General features: G+C 34.3%; 1 protein-coding gene across 1 annotated transcript in view; it reads right to left on the bottom strand.

Annotated features, from left to right (window-relative positions):
• Positions 1 to 16,888, bottom strand: part of LOC108744314 — a 105,063-nt gene that overhangs the window by 2,737 nt on the left and 85,438 nt on the right. The window contains exons 6-9 of the mRNA XM_018480020.1: positions 12,397 to 12,569; positions 9,370 to 9,570; positions 6,149 to 7,068; positions 700 to 981 (exon numbers count right to left, since the gene is read on the bottom strand). Of these exons, the coding sequence (XP_018335522.1) occupies positions 700 to 981; positions 6,149 to 7,068; positions 9,370 to 9,570; positions 12,397 to 12,569 (1,576 nt within the window). The remainder of the gene's footprint in view (positions 1 to 699; positions 982 to 6,148; positions 7,069 to 9,369; positions 9,571 to 12,396; positions 12,570 to 16,888) is intronic.

Raw genomic sequence — 16,888 nt, 5'->3', positions numbered from 1 at the left:
GTTCGTTTCAAGAAGTTAGAGATATGCCCCTTCCCTTTATTAGGATGCACCGTAGCTTAATTCCAAATTCAATCACATTTGTCTGTGGAGCTTATTTCTTCACCGATCATCGAGCGAGAACTAGACAAAAGTGTACAGTACCATTTGCAAAATTATTTAAAATGCCTCGTTAAAAATTAAGAATATTCATTATTTAAAAGCATATTTAGCCAAAAATAATAAAAAGTGAATTAACTTAACGTTCTACACACCTATAAAACTTTTGCTTGGTTTTCTATTGTTAATTTAAATACATTTTTGTTTTAAGAAATTGCTAAACATTTTCGTCTAGTACTGTACAGTTCTAGCCGATCTCCTAAGACTGCCGATCGAGAGCTCTGCTCGTTCAAACTTGTTCCAACTATTTCTGTCTTGCTCACGCCTAGTGTGTATTCTCTCTATCTTCGCGCAGATTTCTTCAAGGGCACAATTCTAACAAATTGAAATGGGCTGTAATTTCGTTTTTGTAATGTCTACTAATAATAATTTAATAATTGCCTAATCCAAAAAGGTACTATGCTCTATATCTTCGATGGATCGGATTACATAGATACTGGACTGAAATGAATATTGAATAATGAATATCTTACGAAAGGAATTTCTAGTCCAAGACTCGCCTGAGCACAAAGGAAGCACCAGCTAATTAGTCTCAACAATTACCCTTAATGGAAAGCCCTTTGTCATTCCTACGGCGTAAGTGTCTTCGTTGATAACGGTCCCTATCTTTTGCAATTTGCACAAATGGTCGGTAGCCCTGTAATAATCGAGGATGGGAGTGTCAGCTATCACAATGTCCAACGTTCCGTTCCTAAGCCTTTCGATGCCTTCTTCGATGCTCTTTAAACCAAATTTCAACATATGTTCCCACAACATCGGATCCGCCTTTTGTACGTAATATTCTGCAGCTGACGCTCGGGGTGCTCCCACCCTTTGGTTCAGGAACTGAAAATTAATGTAATTGTCAAGGCGTAATACGTGCACAATATTGTCTATGGAATTTGTTTTATGTACTCACAATTTGTACATAAACGTGCTGCTAAATAGAAAACGTATGTTGATGAAAATCGATTTCTACCCTTTTCGTAGATTTAATGTCATTGGCTTGGGAAGTAGGTAGGACACCTTCTCAGGCATGAAGGTATAGTCAGAGACATATTAGAGGCAGAAACGGGAATCAAGAGGGGTAGTAGAGGTAGATCTAGGTAAGATGACTGTTCGCAAATAGTTAAGAATGTGGGCTGTTCTAGTTTTAGGGAAATGCGAAGTTTAGCTCTGGATAGGAAAGTGTGGAGGTACGTGTCCAACTAGTCTTAGGACTGACGGCCTTATGATGATGATTAAGTAAAGAATATGAAAGTGTTCTTGATGGTATACTCAGTGTGGACCCTTCTGACTAATATTTCTAAATCTAAATTCTTTAAAGATATTATATTTGGCTGTTGTGGCATTTCAAATCGTAAAATTTTCTTATTGTGATAAATAATTTTACAATCGATAAGAATTACATTTTCTTGTTATAACTTATCTCTATTAACGTTGTTCATACCCATTTTTCTGTGTGATATTGGATGGTAAACTTGGTGAAAGGACCGAAACAAAAAGAAAGCTCCTAAATTTTCTCGCACCATTTTCCGAGGTAACTCAAGCATTAAAAAGGTTGTTCGGTTTAATGAAGGTTAAATTCTCTTATGTAGCACATGTTTTCTAAAGTCGAACTTTTTGTTTTCCTCCTTCTACCCTTCTAACAAAATTAAAGCTCGCAAACGATTCTATGATTCTAGAGAGCTTTTAAATATTTTGTTCTTCGCACATCGTCAAATACTTTTTTATTTTATGAAAAGCGGTAAAAAAACGAGAATCTATATATATGTAGATTATGGAGTATAACGAAACATTACGCCGATTTTCAGTTTAGATAGGAGACAATTCGTTTACTGGAAAGGTCAAAGAGGCCCTGATAACTTTGCAGACTAAGTTCATTGAATTAACTTAATTACCTGTCTCATTACTAATTTAACATCAAAGATCCGTATATAACAGCTTCAGCGATAATTACAGCAATTATTACTAATTTGCTTGTAGTAAACCTAATGATAATTATATAGTTAGAGGATACTTACTTGAATTTACAGCTATTATATTATATATCGCTAATAAAGTTAATAAAAATTGTAAACTTGGCATGGCTGTACTTTGCCAAAAATGTACAAGTGGAATGATAATGAATAAGTGATTGAAGTTTTTTGTATATCCATATCATCATAAAAAATACTGATCTAATTTGGATTAGCGTTCTTGAACTTTGATGAACTGATTAATTATTAATACGCTAATAGTAAAGGACATGTAAGGCAGAGTCACTAGGACAATCCCAGATGAAATTGTTAATAGTGGAGGATTAGCACAGGGGTATTGTTTTCCGTGACGACATATAAAAGGGTGAGAGGTGGTCTAAGAAAATGCGACGTTAGCAGTTCATCAATTGTGTTTTAATGTTTATCTTAATTTGGCAATTATTAAAATTACTTATTACTCACAAGGAATCTTTTGTAGGCTGAAGGTAGACTAGCTTCTGTGGCGCAATATTTGCGGGGGGTCGCTTAGCGTGACGAAAAGAGAAAGAAGTGGAAGGAGGGGGTCCAAAACGGAGACGTAATTTTTGGCCGACTCCTTATTAAAGATTATTAAACTGCCTTATTTGAGTATTAGGTCGTTATGGCAGGTAATTAAGTGTAATTGAATTTTGAAATACAATTAATTAATTCAGAATTACGTAGAAGCAATGCTTGTTTGTTGATTTTGCTTTACTTGATTTACCCGCACTTCAGTTTTCTCCCAAACTTTGTTGGAGCTTTGGCCGTTGATCTTCGACGCGAAGTTTTAATTCAGTTTAGTTCAATTGCACCCCTTCTATCGCGATACTAATTTTGGAGTGCTTATACTTATATTGGTAAAAGCTGTAAGCTGTGTACACGTGTATAATTTTACGATGCGATGGAGAAAATTCATAATTCGAAAATGCTTCAGTAAATTGAATATTAGGATTTTGCTTACCGGCGCAAAGTTGCGTCGATTGCGCTCTACTCAGCTAGCTTTCAAGACAAATTATGTCAATAGAAACCGTACCATTGAAAAATACTTTTCCAATTACGTAAAAGGGAGAAAATATTGGGGAAAATTAAATTCATAATTAACACCAACATTGAGATCTGAACAACATTACATTATATTTACTTATAAACGATCTACTTTCTGTCGAAACTAGACGTGGATCACGATTTAGATCTCATCAGCACGCTGTAACCAGTCTCGATAAATCAACAACCAAAGACGTTGTATGTGGGGGATGGAAATGTGTGTTAGCGGGGATGAATTACCGAAATTTAGTTGTGTAGATATTTTTTAGGTGTATGTTTGGAGCACGGCGCTGTAAGGGTGCGAAACATGGACAGTGGGCGCGGCGGAAAAGAAAAGGTTAGAAGCTTTCGAAATTTGGTGTTATAGGCGAATGATGAGGATACCCTGGATAGAGAAGGTTAGAAATAAAGAGGTATTAGAAAGAGTAAGAGAACAGAGGACTCTATAGAAGTCAATAATAAATAGGCGAGATAGGTTAGAAGGACACCTTCTCAGACATGAAGGTTTAGTCAGGGGGAAATGTGTGTTAGAGTGGGGATTGGGGATGAATTACTTATATCTAGTTGTTTGTTAAATAACTTACTGGACCGAATGAAGTTAACTTATGAAATACTTTAGGTAAGATATTTTAACCATTTTTTCGTCACATGTGCTCTGCCCATTGTAACTGGTTGCTACTGCGTCATACTTTCTTACCCCCCTCACCTCTAATGGCCTTAAATTCACTTTTGCGAAAGTAGTTAGAGAAACTTAATATCACTATCGGGAATTAATGTTTTCCTTGGATTTCCCTGACAGTGATAAAAAGTTGATAAAATATCTTGTGTGGTAATACTGAGTATTCTTAAATGTTATCTTTTCTTTGTAGGTAGGTAAATTCTTTAATATTCTGGTATCAGATGAGTTACTTTGTGGGTGTTTCGAAGGGCCTAAACCTTAGAATTAAAAAGTAGAGTTCGACAAAAGATATACTTTGTAAGAGAACATATTGACGCTACCTTCTAACAGAAAGTATGTCAAGTAGTCAATTGGTTCATCCGGGTTCATATCGTACTTGAAGCAAGAATATTGTATGTAAAAATCGAAAAAGCACTTTGTCAGTTTATTTCAATATGTCGTTGGTGGCGTCGTATAAGCCGTGAATCGTTGATATCCGATTTAAAAACTTAAAAACTAAAGCCGAACCTCTTTTCCTTTTTCAAGTTTCTCTAGCTTCATTGTCTGTACTATTGATAATGACTTTTCAGTCGAAACAATTGTCGAGTGTTTATTAAACCCCTTGTTGAAACAGTTACTCTTTTATTATTTTATTTATTTTTTAGTTTCGTTTGTAATAGTACATAAAATAAATAAAATGCTTTGTCAACCTTCAAAATAATTCATTTAAATATCAAAAATTAATTATTTATTTACGTATAACTAAAAACAGAAGAATGTGTTGTTGTAACAAAATGTCATGCGTATCAAGAAACACTAAATAGTGTCTACAGTCTCTATTAGAAAAATAATTTAACAAAATAGGGGATCGAATATTTGGATAGCAATTAGTGTCGGAAAGAGAATTAGTAAACTGAAACAACTAAAATTGTCGTCAAACTTTAGACACGTATTACCCAAAATTTTACACTTTAACTAAAGGCTATTGCAAATTGGGGTAGCATCTTTATTATGATTCCACATAATGCGAAAATGTAATACTAAGTAAATTAATGAAAGCGACTGATTTATTACATGTAAAATTGTAAATGACGTAGGGCAACTAACTCACTAATATTAATTTTACAGCCAATTCACATTTAAGCTCCTTGACACTATCAATCTCGGTTTTATAATAGTATATCATCAAGATTATAAATAATGATGCATTCTTTATAATCTGTCTTTTTACTAGATTAATTTTTTACTCAATACCCTCCGATTTTGCGCTGTTTCGGTGAAAATGAAAGCACAGCAGCTTTTTCCTGGGACAGTTAAAACAACTGTACTGTACGAAAATGGATAAGCAAAATTTGCATACTTTGTAAATGTGTACGTCAAAATTCTCAGATAAGCTTTAAAGAGAAAACTTTTTTTATTCCCAGAAATAAACATGTTCAATCTCTAAGAGTCTCTGAAAGCGAGACTCGAATCTCCGTCTCTCATCGAATCTCCCTAGTGTGGCTGAGAGATTGTCAAAAAAAAAAACTGTTTAGCGTCTCTGAACGAGAGACTCGAGTCACTCATAGAGATCCTCATTTCGTATCCAGTCTCTGAACGAGAGACTCGAATCTCTGAACGAGAGACTCGAATATCTGAACGAGAGACGCGAATCTCTCAATAAGTGGTGTCTCGATAGACATCGTTCAAGTCTCCGTCTCGTATCGAGTCTCTCTGGTGTCGCTGAAAGAGACTGTCAAAAAAACTGTTTAGCGTCTCTGAACGAGAAACTCGAGTCGCTCATAAAGAGATTCTCATTTCGTATCTAGTCTCTGAACGAGAGACTCGAATCTCTCAATAAGTGGTGTCTCGATAGACATGGTTAAAATTTTCTAAGTTCAACATATTTCAGAGATCCCAGTCTTTCTACGAGAGACTTGAGTCTCTCAATTTTTCAGTTATATTCTTTCAGTCTCTCTGTGAGAGACTCGAATCTCTCAATTAACAATTTTAACGTTCCAGTCTCTCATACAAAGACTGTGAGAGATCCATAAAAACACCTAGGCAATAACTGAGAGACTGTGAAAGATTGTTAGAGACGCTCTCAGAGATGCTGAAAGACTCTGAAAGGCTGAGAGACTACAGAGAGACTGAAAATTTTTGTCTAGGGTTACAACCACTTGGAAGCAACAGTCTGGATAATTCAACGTTTTTAAGTGTGATATCCTGTTATAACAATTTACTGGTACAAGCCAGCTTCTAATCGGTAATTCCCGCTAGCATTAAGAGTATAAAGAAAAGTCCCTATTGACCCTGTATACCTATAGTTACTTACCGTTCGGTCGTAGTAGTTGCCTGTATTTCGAAAGAAAAGTCCAGCAATAAGTGCGGCAATGTTGGCGGTGTAGCTGGCAACAAAAATAACAGAGAACCCGCCCCAAACGTTGATTAAGAATTTATTAGGCCAGCTCTTCGGTGCCTTGAACGCGACCAAATGTCCGCACAACAGTCCCCACATAACCCAAAGCGCCGAGCTCATACTGAAATTTTTCGACCGTTGCCGCCCCCAAGGGTTCAATCCGAACGGCGAGAGCCATTCGTAGATGGCCACGGCGATAGCTGTTATGTTCAGACTTGTGAAAATTGCTATCCACAGTTCCGTGGAAAACGGCAAAAGGAAGGCCATTAACGGTATCTCGGACTTTTGCTGCGGCGCCGCCAAAGACGACACGCCCGCAAAAAAATACGGCACACTAAAGTCTATCACTTCGCTGCGAACACTCGAAACACTTAGGGCCGCGAATGACATATGGGCCGCCTCCGACATAAGGTCTCCTACAATACCATTCCATTTCACTTCCACCCTATTACCACCATTCACAACATCCCCCGTTGTCACTTGTTCTTTCTGGAATCGGTTCACCCAGAAACTTCGTCCAACGTCTCGGCGAGTTTTCTTGTCGCTGACTACCTTGGACCCAAATAATCCGTCAGCAACGATGTAAAGGTGGAAATCAAATTCGAGTTCGTGGGCAATGTTCTCCAGGAGATCCATTGACAAACCGTAACAACAGTTGGTACGATATTTGTACTTGTAGAACGGGTGGAAGCGCTCGCTGGACGCCAAATGCTGGAAGTGTCCGAAATGTCCGAACGTTTTGGCTTCTTCATGCTCTTCTTCTAACTTGTCGAGTTCGTTGAAGACAAGGGTAAGATTGTCCTTATCGTGTGTTAGGACGCGGTGACACGGAAGACCTGCAATACGTACAACTAGAAAGCGACAAATAGAACTAAAGATTTAATTAAAACTTGTAGTACCCATCTACAATTGTAACAATGTTGCAAGAAAATTCCAATTATCCTAGCGTAGCTCAAGGCTTTAGACGATATCTTTTACTTTCTTGTCATTTACTAGTAGAAGAGTACATTTTCATTCTTTAAATACATTATAGAATAAATGTAGTAGGTAAGTTTTGTTCTTAGGATAATAAATCTAGATTTCTCAGTTAAAACTGGATTTCGCATCTTACAATTAGTATTTGCCCTTGGTTCAGCGCAACGTTCTAAAATTGCTGCAGTCAAATTACCATTTATCAGAAGTCCCGAGGGTACTAACCGTCGTTTATCTGCCTTTTAGCTGGCGCAAATTCTGATTGAGAAACAGTTATTAAGATATCACTGGAGAATTACACGAACAATTCTCATTTAGTCCATCAGGATTAAATCGCTACAACGTTAAGCTTCATAATCAATAATAATGTTTTGTTTGCTAATCATATTTACTTAAAAACAAATAGAGAATTGGAAATGCTTACAAAAAGAATCTACAGATAACATAATTCTTTGTTTTTCAAAAGGATCAATGACCACTGAAGTAGAAAATTCAGTTGTAAACAGAAACTTCTCGATTCATTGGAATTATTTACAAAACCCAAAGTTCAAAGTAATCTCGTGAAATAGGTAATACCCTTGTATGCATGTCTCTTGAAGATACTTTCTTATTTGTGCGAAAAGGGAATTGAATTTTATTCCAGAAGATTTCCTTGTTTTAATGCCCACTGCGATTTATAAAACAGTATTGTAGAAAATAAATAATAAAAGTAAAATGAAAATACTGGTATACAAGGGAAGAACAAGTAGGGAAATAGGGATTATAAAGGTAGGAAACGATAAATTAGAAGAACTGACTGATTTTCGGTATCCAAGAAGTCAGGTAAGTCAGGATGGAAGGAGTAGCAGGGATATAAAGCAAAAAAGCTTGAGAATGGTTAATTTAGAAATTTGAAAAAGATTGTGAAAGGTGTATGTTTAGAGCGTGGCGTTGTACGGGTGTGAAACATGGACGGTGGGCGCGGTGGAAAAGAAAATGTTAGAAGCGTTCGAAATGTGGTGTTACAGATGAATGATAAGAATAGCGTGGATAGAGAGATAGGTTATAAATGAAGATCTATTAGAAAGAATAGGAGACAGAGGACCCTATGGAAGTCAATAAAAAATAGGCGAGATAGGATGGTAGGACACCTTCTCAGGCATGAAGGTCTAGTTAGAGACATATTAGAGGCAGAAACAGGAATTAAGAGGGGTAAGGGTTTATTTAAATCAGATTACTGTTTGCAAATAGTTAAGGATGTGGGTTACTTTAGTTTTAGGTAAATGCGAAGATGAGCTCAGGATAGGAAAAAAAGCCCAATCAGTCTTAGGATTGACGATTATATGATGATGAACTTTATATTGTATCATTAATTAATCATTACGTACCTAGGTATTTAAAAAGGTGTAATTGCTCACCATGAAACTATTTTTACCGCTATCTATTTCAAGCAATCTTAAGAATTGGAAGACGAACAACATTTTAGCTAAATCCATTACTGATGGTCTTTGTTATCTTCCCGGACCCTCGAAATGGCCCAGGGGTGCAATCGAACGTATAAAAAAGTCTTAAAATTAAGTGTACAGTGATTTACAGCTTGAAAGTCACACAAAATGCCTCAGTAAATTGTATCCCCATGACAGATATAATGATAGTAGAAAAGTCTGTCCAATGATACATCACGGAATGGAGGTTTCAGATTTAAAGGAAGACCATTTTCTTAAAAAAAATATCTGAAAAGGGAGCAAATGCCGGTGGCGTATGGAACGACCCGATAAATGCTATTGAATACGGTTAATCTATTTTGGAATGTGAACGTTCTCTAAACGATAATCTTTCCTAAAAGATACGTTCATTCTTATGCCGTTTTATCTTTCAAATCCCAAAAGGATTGCAACTTTTCGTGTAGTTCACGGAAAAAGTTTCATATAACTTCTATTCAATAATCTATTTGAATGTTCAGTATCAAAAAAAAAAGAAAATGAGAAACGATATTAAATAACTCATCGATCCCATTAATTGTATTGAACCCATTGGTAAACGGATAAATTAAAAAATACATTAAAATGTCTGTCATTGACGAATTATATTATAGAAAAAATGTTTAGTATTGTTTTCCCTTGTTTAATTTTTTCAAAAATATTTATACATTAAAATGCGAGTTAAAAATTGAAGTATTAAATTACCTCTTAAGCACTGACCGTCTTCGTCAAGTTCGCTTTCCATCACGAAGGGCGGAGAGAGTGCTGTAACGATACGGAAAACACTTCTGGCATTTGCTGATACTGCGGCTACAGAAAGGTCACCCCCTGGCCAAATAATTGTATCTAGGCGAACAGAACTTCCCGAAATCAACCCTACCCTCTTCCACTTAAGTTTAACGCTGTCTGTAACAAAATATATCTGCTATATACAATAAAGAAACGTTACGTTTATTATTTATTATTATGGAAAAACGTAATTGTTTGAAAAAGACAATTCTATCCTTTTTTTGAACGCAATCTTTGTGGTTTCCACCATACAAGGGAGAGTCATCCCTCATTAGGATCTTATATCTTATAGGATTTTTATTACCTTTGTTAAAACGTGTTTTTAAGCAATTGATAAACGTTTGGTTGATTCAATTCAATTTAACGAAAAACTGCTTTGTTTGTAAAGTGTTGATATAAAGGGAGAAGACAAATAAATGTATGGCATTTTTTTGGTGACATTTAATGCAGCTAACTAACTAGACTACGTATGTTCACTTCTGTTGATAACCCGTTATTTGTGTAGCCAATTTATCAAATGTTGAATGTCATTAATTACCACTAGGCGTTAGACGTGACTGCATCCTGCAATTGCTAATATGAGTGTATCAGAAACGTCGAAAACGTGAATGTGTGACATGCAAATCATTCACATAAAAGCAAATAATAGCAATAATAGGCAAATTCATTCAAGTACTAGCCGACCACAAATTTTTATTTACACATATTCAATTTCTANAAGAAAGTTTACAAATTAATTAAATTACAATCTTTAATTATATCGTTTTTGTTGAATATACATTTTACTTTACTTAAAATACCATAAAAAATTTTTACAGCCCTGGAAGTACGTAGTAAATTTTCGAATTCGTTTAACTCTTTATATTCACAAGGCTCATTGTGTTTTTACAAATAGAAACCAAATTGAGTTTGATGGACTGGAATATACTACTTCGAAAACTTCACTTTCTAGATTAGAAAGTCAGATTCCCAAATTCAAATGTTTGGTCACAGGAATTTATGTTACTATCTCATTCGTATTAGGGCATAAAGATTATTTAAATCACCAAATTTAAAATTGTTAATATCATCAACATTCATAATACCTTAATAAAAGAAATCACTTCTATGCTCGCGAACGGTTAATTTAGAAATCCGTAAATAAAGAAGTATGTCTAGAACACGGTGCTATACGAGTGCGAAACGTGGAAGGAGGATGCGACAGAGAAGAAAAGGTAAGAAGCTTTCAAAATGTGAAGTTAGAGGAGAATAAAGAGTATAATGAGGACGTATTAGAAACAGTAGGAGAACAGAGGTCGCTATGGAATTCAATAAGAAATAGGCGAGAAAGGTTGGCAGGACACCTTCCCAGGCATGAAAGGCTAGTTAGAGACATATTAGAAGCAGAAACAGGAGTTAAGACGTCTAACATTAAGCTAATCTAACATAATCGCTGCTTACTCTGGTGCATACCACCTGAGGAAATATTTCAAGGAAGACAACTTATAAACAGCGCTACGTTGAGGTACTGATAAAAAAAATTGAACAATATACAGCGTCCTCATAAAGGAATCATGATATCTCCTGCAATATCTTCGTTGGGATACATTTTAAAGCAACAAAGTGGATGTGACAATTTATCAAATCAACGGCGTATATATATGAAGGGTTTTCTGAGAAAATTAAATTTATTATAGGTAAATATAAGGTGATATAAATAGAATCCAACATCATACGTAAGATTATTCTTTTACCGCTAAGCAATTTGAGTTTTATTTAAGGATTCTCTTTTCCTGAATAAATTAATTTGTCTTCCTTAACAGAGTTATTTCGGTTCCAAACAAAAAATCAGTAGCAATTTTTTCTTAAGAGAAAAATAAAAGGGGAGTGACAGAAGGGAAGGGTGATTAATCAATCTTCACGTTAAACATTGTTAGGAGGCTACTTCGTTAGAGGAAAGTACGACGGCGAAACAGAGGTCCGGAAAAGAAAGTTTGCTCATTTATTTTGCCAATTCGACTACGATTTCTCCATCTGCTTGCCAATTATTCCCCGTAAGCGATCGATGCCGGGAAAACAATGCGCTAAACACTGCAATATCCGGGAAATGAGGTGGCTACAGTTTAAACAAACCTGTTAGATATCAGCGAACTATTCTACCTTCTTTTGTGGCTCATTCTCCGAAACGATCATTCAATTTCGTTCCAATTCGGAAAATCAGTGCGGGATTACAGATACGAAAAGAGCTAGGAGGAAATACGATAAATTTTACATAGTATTGGAAATTTGAATTAAATAACTAACAGCACGTGGAGTGTAAAAGAATAAAGAATAAATTTAGATACAAAACTTAACATAACACTTTTTTTATGCTACAAAATACATTAAAAATACCAACCAAAAATGGAACATTGCGCTGAAAATAATCATGATAAAGTTTAAACTGTTACATATACAACCAAAAAGTAAAAAAATCACACGTTTAGAAAATTTAGTGATTACGAACGCTCCCAAAATAGTAAAAATCCTAGTTAATAATCAAAAACAGTTGCTAACCAATAATACAAACCTGTTAATTGCTAAATATTAAATTTCCTTGTTGTTTAGCCTTGTCTCTATGTTGTAATCCCCACTCTCCTAGCATAAGTATAAATATTGAAAATTTAGTTTAGTCATAGTTACATTTCTGTACTCTTCAAAATTACCGAATAGGTCGAAACAATTGATTGAATTGATTTTGATTATCTTATTATTGAAACATTCTTGGGTTTCACTTAAACACATACATAGGTAGAAATCTATCAAGTTCTTTTACTGAGCTTTTTTTTTTTTAAGATAAACTTTCGACTTTCAACTTTAATTGACGTAAAATAATCAATTGACAACGGGAGTTCATAAGATTAATAAATTGTGTAAATGTTAATGGAAAAACGAACGAATAATATTTTAATCATATAGTCCTACCTACGCCGGTTTTATTGTTGCTTGTTGCGTGGTCCTCGCGCTTGGAACTAAGCTCAGGAACTAAGTTTAGTATTTCGAAACTAGATACTAATGATTTGTCCACTTTTTCAACGCTGTTTTCTTGTAGAGTCCTTTTGCCTGCTAAGGCGTCGGCGGTAGCAGATCTTAATTCTCTGAAACCAGAAAGAAATAATAGGAATTTTTGCGATTAACTATTAATTATGTTTAAAATACTTAGTGATAATTGTTCTAGTAAGAAATTGAAATAATCTAACATACGTATAATGAAAACACCAAAGCACTTGTATTATAATACAGTTCAATATATAATATAATATCCTTGTACAGCTTATGAAGTGCTTATGTTAACTAATAATTGATTAAGCAGATAATACAATAAATATCACAATTTTAGTTTCTAAAATTAGTAACATTACCCAAATCAGAACACTATTAAATTACCTCTTAAGCACTGACCGTCTTCGTCAANGTTTCTAAAATTAGTAACATTACCCAAATCAGAACACGATTGTATGTTTATATCATAATTTCTATAGCTTTGGATCTAATAATATTTGAATTGATTGATAAAATTCACGAATTTACATTTGGTATGTTACAATGTTATCCTTTAAAAGCTCTGCGAAACTGCGAATATCAAACATTTCCCTGAAGATCGACCTGAGCAACTCTCATCATATCACTTCAGAACGTAATTCCGGTAATGGCTTCAACCGTGCTCAGGATATGTCTCAGGATCACATTTTAGAAGAAATATCATCTTTATCTGAAGGTTATTATTATACCCAGTTTAACGATTTTAAGCTTTTCAACGTTAAATTTACACCTAATGAAAGGAAATCTGAAATTGCCACCCTATAAAAAATACATTGTAAAGTACATTAAATTTAAACTCATAGTTCTTATTTGAACGATCCGAGAGAGAACGGATGATGTAAAATTCCAATAACTAAAGGATTTCAATCCTTTGAGTACAGTCAAGCAGGCTACTAGTCCTTCTTGAAGAGCAAAACGTACAATTTATCTCATTTGGATAACGAGACGCTAACCTGGTTCAAAGTGGAAGAAAATTCTGAAGTAGTGAATCTCCTTGATTTGAATAGTAAGGACAACATTCAATTGGAAAATGTAATTGTCCAGCGGTCAAGGAGCGCAAAGGTACCAAAAATAAAAACGAATGTCATTAGGAAGACAAATTGTCAGATGATTTTACTTTGAAATACTTGCGTACATGTAAATAAATAGGTGTATTTCTTAAACGCATCATAGTCTTTAATAAAAATTATCCCATTTAATATCATATTGGTTATTAATGTTTTCTTATACATGGGCGACAATGATGGTTTTAACGGTATCAAGGCTGCACCCATGCATGTTCTTTTACTACTAAGAAGAGGGGGCGAGTAACGCGGCAGACATGCGCAGGGGGTGAAGGAAGTTTCTACTTCTGCCCCTTCGTAAAGTATGCTCGAGTCATCTAAAGTCCAAGGTCGCTCGAAAAATGCAGTGGGTACGAAAGACTTTGGTAATTAAGTATAACTGGATCATGATGGTTTAGGCAAGAAACTATAGTTAACACTAAACCGACGATTTAATTAAAATAGTTTCAAACTAGTAGCAGCTCAAAGTTGCGGAAACGGAAATGAGTTTCATCTGTACACTTGTCTTGAAAATGAAAAACTTGGATTTATAGAGTGGCCTACTTCTAACGAAAGATGTGAAGGAAACACATTTATAAAAGAAGACAGTTTGTTTCGTCGAAATTTAGGCTGCTTCCCTTCATCCACTGCTTAAGATACCATTTGTCAATTTAATGAAACTGAAACGTTTTCACTAACCTAACCTTTCAATGCTTCCCTAGGGGATGACATTGATGACCAATTTCAAATTGTTTATATTGAAAGCTTGTCAAGGTATCTCCAATATCGAGGAGATATATATACAATACAGAGTACTGTACTATATATACGTATTTTCCGATTAATTTTACACAGTACAAATTTACCTCACTACATATATATAATTTATTGATTTCCGCTGAACTTTTATAGATAATTTTAATTTCAATATTATAAAAATAATATATTTTTTGAATTCATTATAATTAGCAATTTATCTCACATTTATTATTACCTAGAAAGTTACAATTGATAGTTATATGTTTGAAAAATAAAGGGGTAGTACGATATATTGCTCTGTATCAAATGACGTCAAATATTTTCAACTCCTTTGTCACTCGCACACGCAACATACTGTATTCGCTTTTATTATGTTCTAATTTAAATATGGACTTGAAATATTCTGAAAGAAATGAATGTTATGTATGTGAAGGGTTTCGGAAAAATATGCCGTCATTGTTTTTTTTTTCACCGCTATTTACGTCAGTAGGGACAGGGATGAGACCTTTTTTATTAAATAGGTTTATGAAGTACGTTGACTAAAAATTATGTAGATTATTTTAGTATATCGAAATATAAATAAACTGGCGGAAAAAAGGACGTATTAAAAGCGTCCTTATTTAGCTTAAATGCATAAAATGTTTATAAACAAAATAGTGAAAACGGAGTCAAAACAGTCAATCTTCCCTTATAAATTAACCAAAAGATTTAAACCCTAGTCAAGAAAACAGCAGATCGATTGGATATTGAAATTAAATATCTTAAAGAAAAAAGAAAATTAAAAGAATACTAAAGGTGACAGTGAAGTTCAGAGACGGAAATGAATGTAAAATTAGCTGATATTGAAGGAAAGATGATGAACAACGGCGCTGAGCGCGAGAGAATAGACTGGAGCTAGCGAAGCAAGGAAAAATGTAAGGAAGAACTAATGCATAAAAAATATACGCAGCAAAGAAATAAGAAGTAGATAGTATAAATATGTACTTCAAGAAATTAGTATTTAAAGAGTGAGGATTAACATACAAGATTAATGTAAGTAAAATTATACCGAATAGAAGAGAATTAAATAATTTAGTTATTGATAAAGTAGATCTTAGACAAAACTAAACGTGAAATTTTGCCTTTGTTTGAAGATTTGTGAGCTCGTAGTGGTTTGGTTTTGTCAGGTTGTACACAACTGCATGTTGAACGTGGCATTTTGTGAAAATAAATTACAAAGTAAAATTTAGCAGTGTAAAATAAAATTATGACAAGAAGTGTTCGCTAAAAGTTAAACGTTCGCCTCAAGAACTAAACTTACTTGTTGAGAAATTTTATTTGCGCGTAAATAAAATGCAAACCCTACAAACTGACTACTACTTACTAATTAACTTGTTATCACTACATCTGAAATTCTGAGCGTTATTATGAGTATGAAGGAAACAAAATCAAAAGAAACAAAGCGCAGCTCTTTTGTTTTGTTCTATATTGTTCCAATTTACTGAATTTGTAAGTTTAAACACATCCGACTTTAGGGACTTAGTAAATTTCAATTCGTTACAATAGCAACCAATTTCTATCATTAAAACTGTACACGGAGAAAATGAAAAACGAAAAAAAGCCAAAAAATCTTTAATAACAGTTTATTCTTCAGCATTGAAACGTTCTGGTCATGGCGTAAACACAAAAATTTTTGCTGTTACGATAGTGGACACACGTATCTATCTAAAATGCTTTCTTCATTGTAAAAATTTCTATCTGACCAACGTTCATAAAATTTTCTTTATAGTCGATTAAAAGTTAATGCTTGCATCTACGTTGGACTCTATCAAATGTTAGGTAAGTTTACTGTGTATTGCAATGTTTCAGTTTTGATGGATCGCTTACCACAAATGGAAAAATTGAAGCGTTATTTACCGAGAGCAGTTGAATTGAGAGAATCTGAATGTAAAATATTTATGAGAAATTCGAACGTATAGAACTTCTCTGATGTGGTTTCATTTTTCATTCCCGACAGGATATTTTTCAGTGAAACTGTTGATAAGCAATTCTATCCTGTATCTTCGTTGGCATTTGCAATTGATTTTGAAAATTAACTTTAATTTTCAGGATTTATATATATAAATATGTAGGTACAAGATTTAAACAAAACTAGCTACATGTGTATACCGTTCTGCTAACTGAACTCTCAAAATCAATTGAAAAGAGCCTAGTACTTCAAAACCTTTGAATTGCATTTACCGATATTATATTACTTCATTATTTCTATAAAAAGTAGCTGATGGTATAACATCTATTGTTTTTCAAAGATGATCGCATTTAATATAATATCCCTTTGTTCAGTATTTAATTTTCTTGTACTGTATAGAAGCGTTCGAAATGTGGTGTTACAGGCGAATGATGAAGATACCGTAGATAGTGAAGGTTAGAAATGAAGAGGTATTAGAAAGAATAGGAGAACAGAGGACTCTATGGAAGTCAATCAAAAATAGGCGAGATAGGTTGGTAGGACACCTTCTCAGGCATGAAGGTCTAGTCAGAGACATATTAGAGGCAGAAACAGGAGTTAGGAGGGGTAGAGGTAGACCTAGATT

Source organism: Agrilus planipennis, unplaced genomic scaffold (assembly GCF_000699045.2).
Source record: "Agrilus planipennis isolate EAB-ADULT unplaced genomic scaffold, Apla_2.0 scaffold17, whole genome shotgun sequence".
Taxonomy (NCBI): domain Eukaryota; kingdom Metazoa; phylum Arthropoda; class Insecta; order Coleoptera; family Buprestidae; genus Agrilus; species Agrilus planipennis.
The sequence above is the reverse complement of the archived record's forward strand: the minus strand, read 5'-3'. Positions and strand labels throughout refer to the sequence as shown.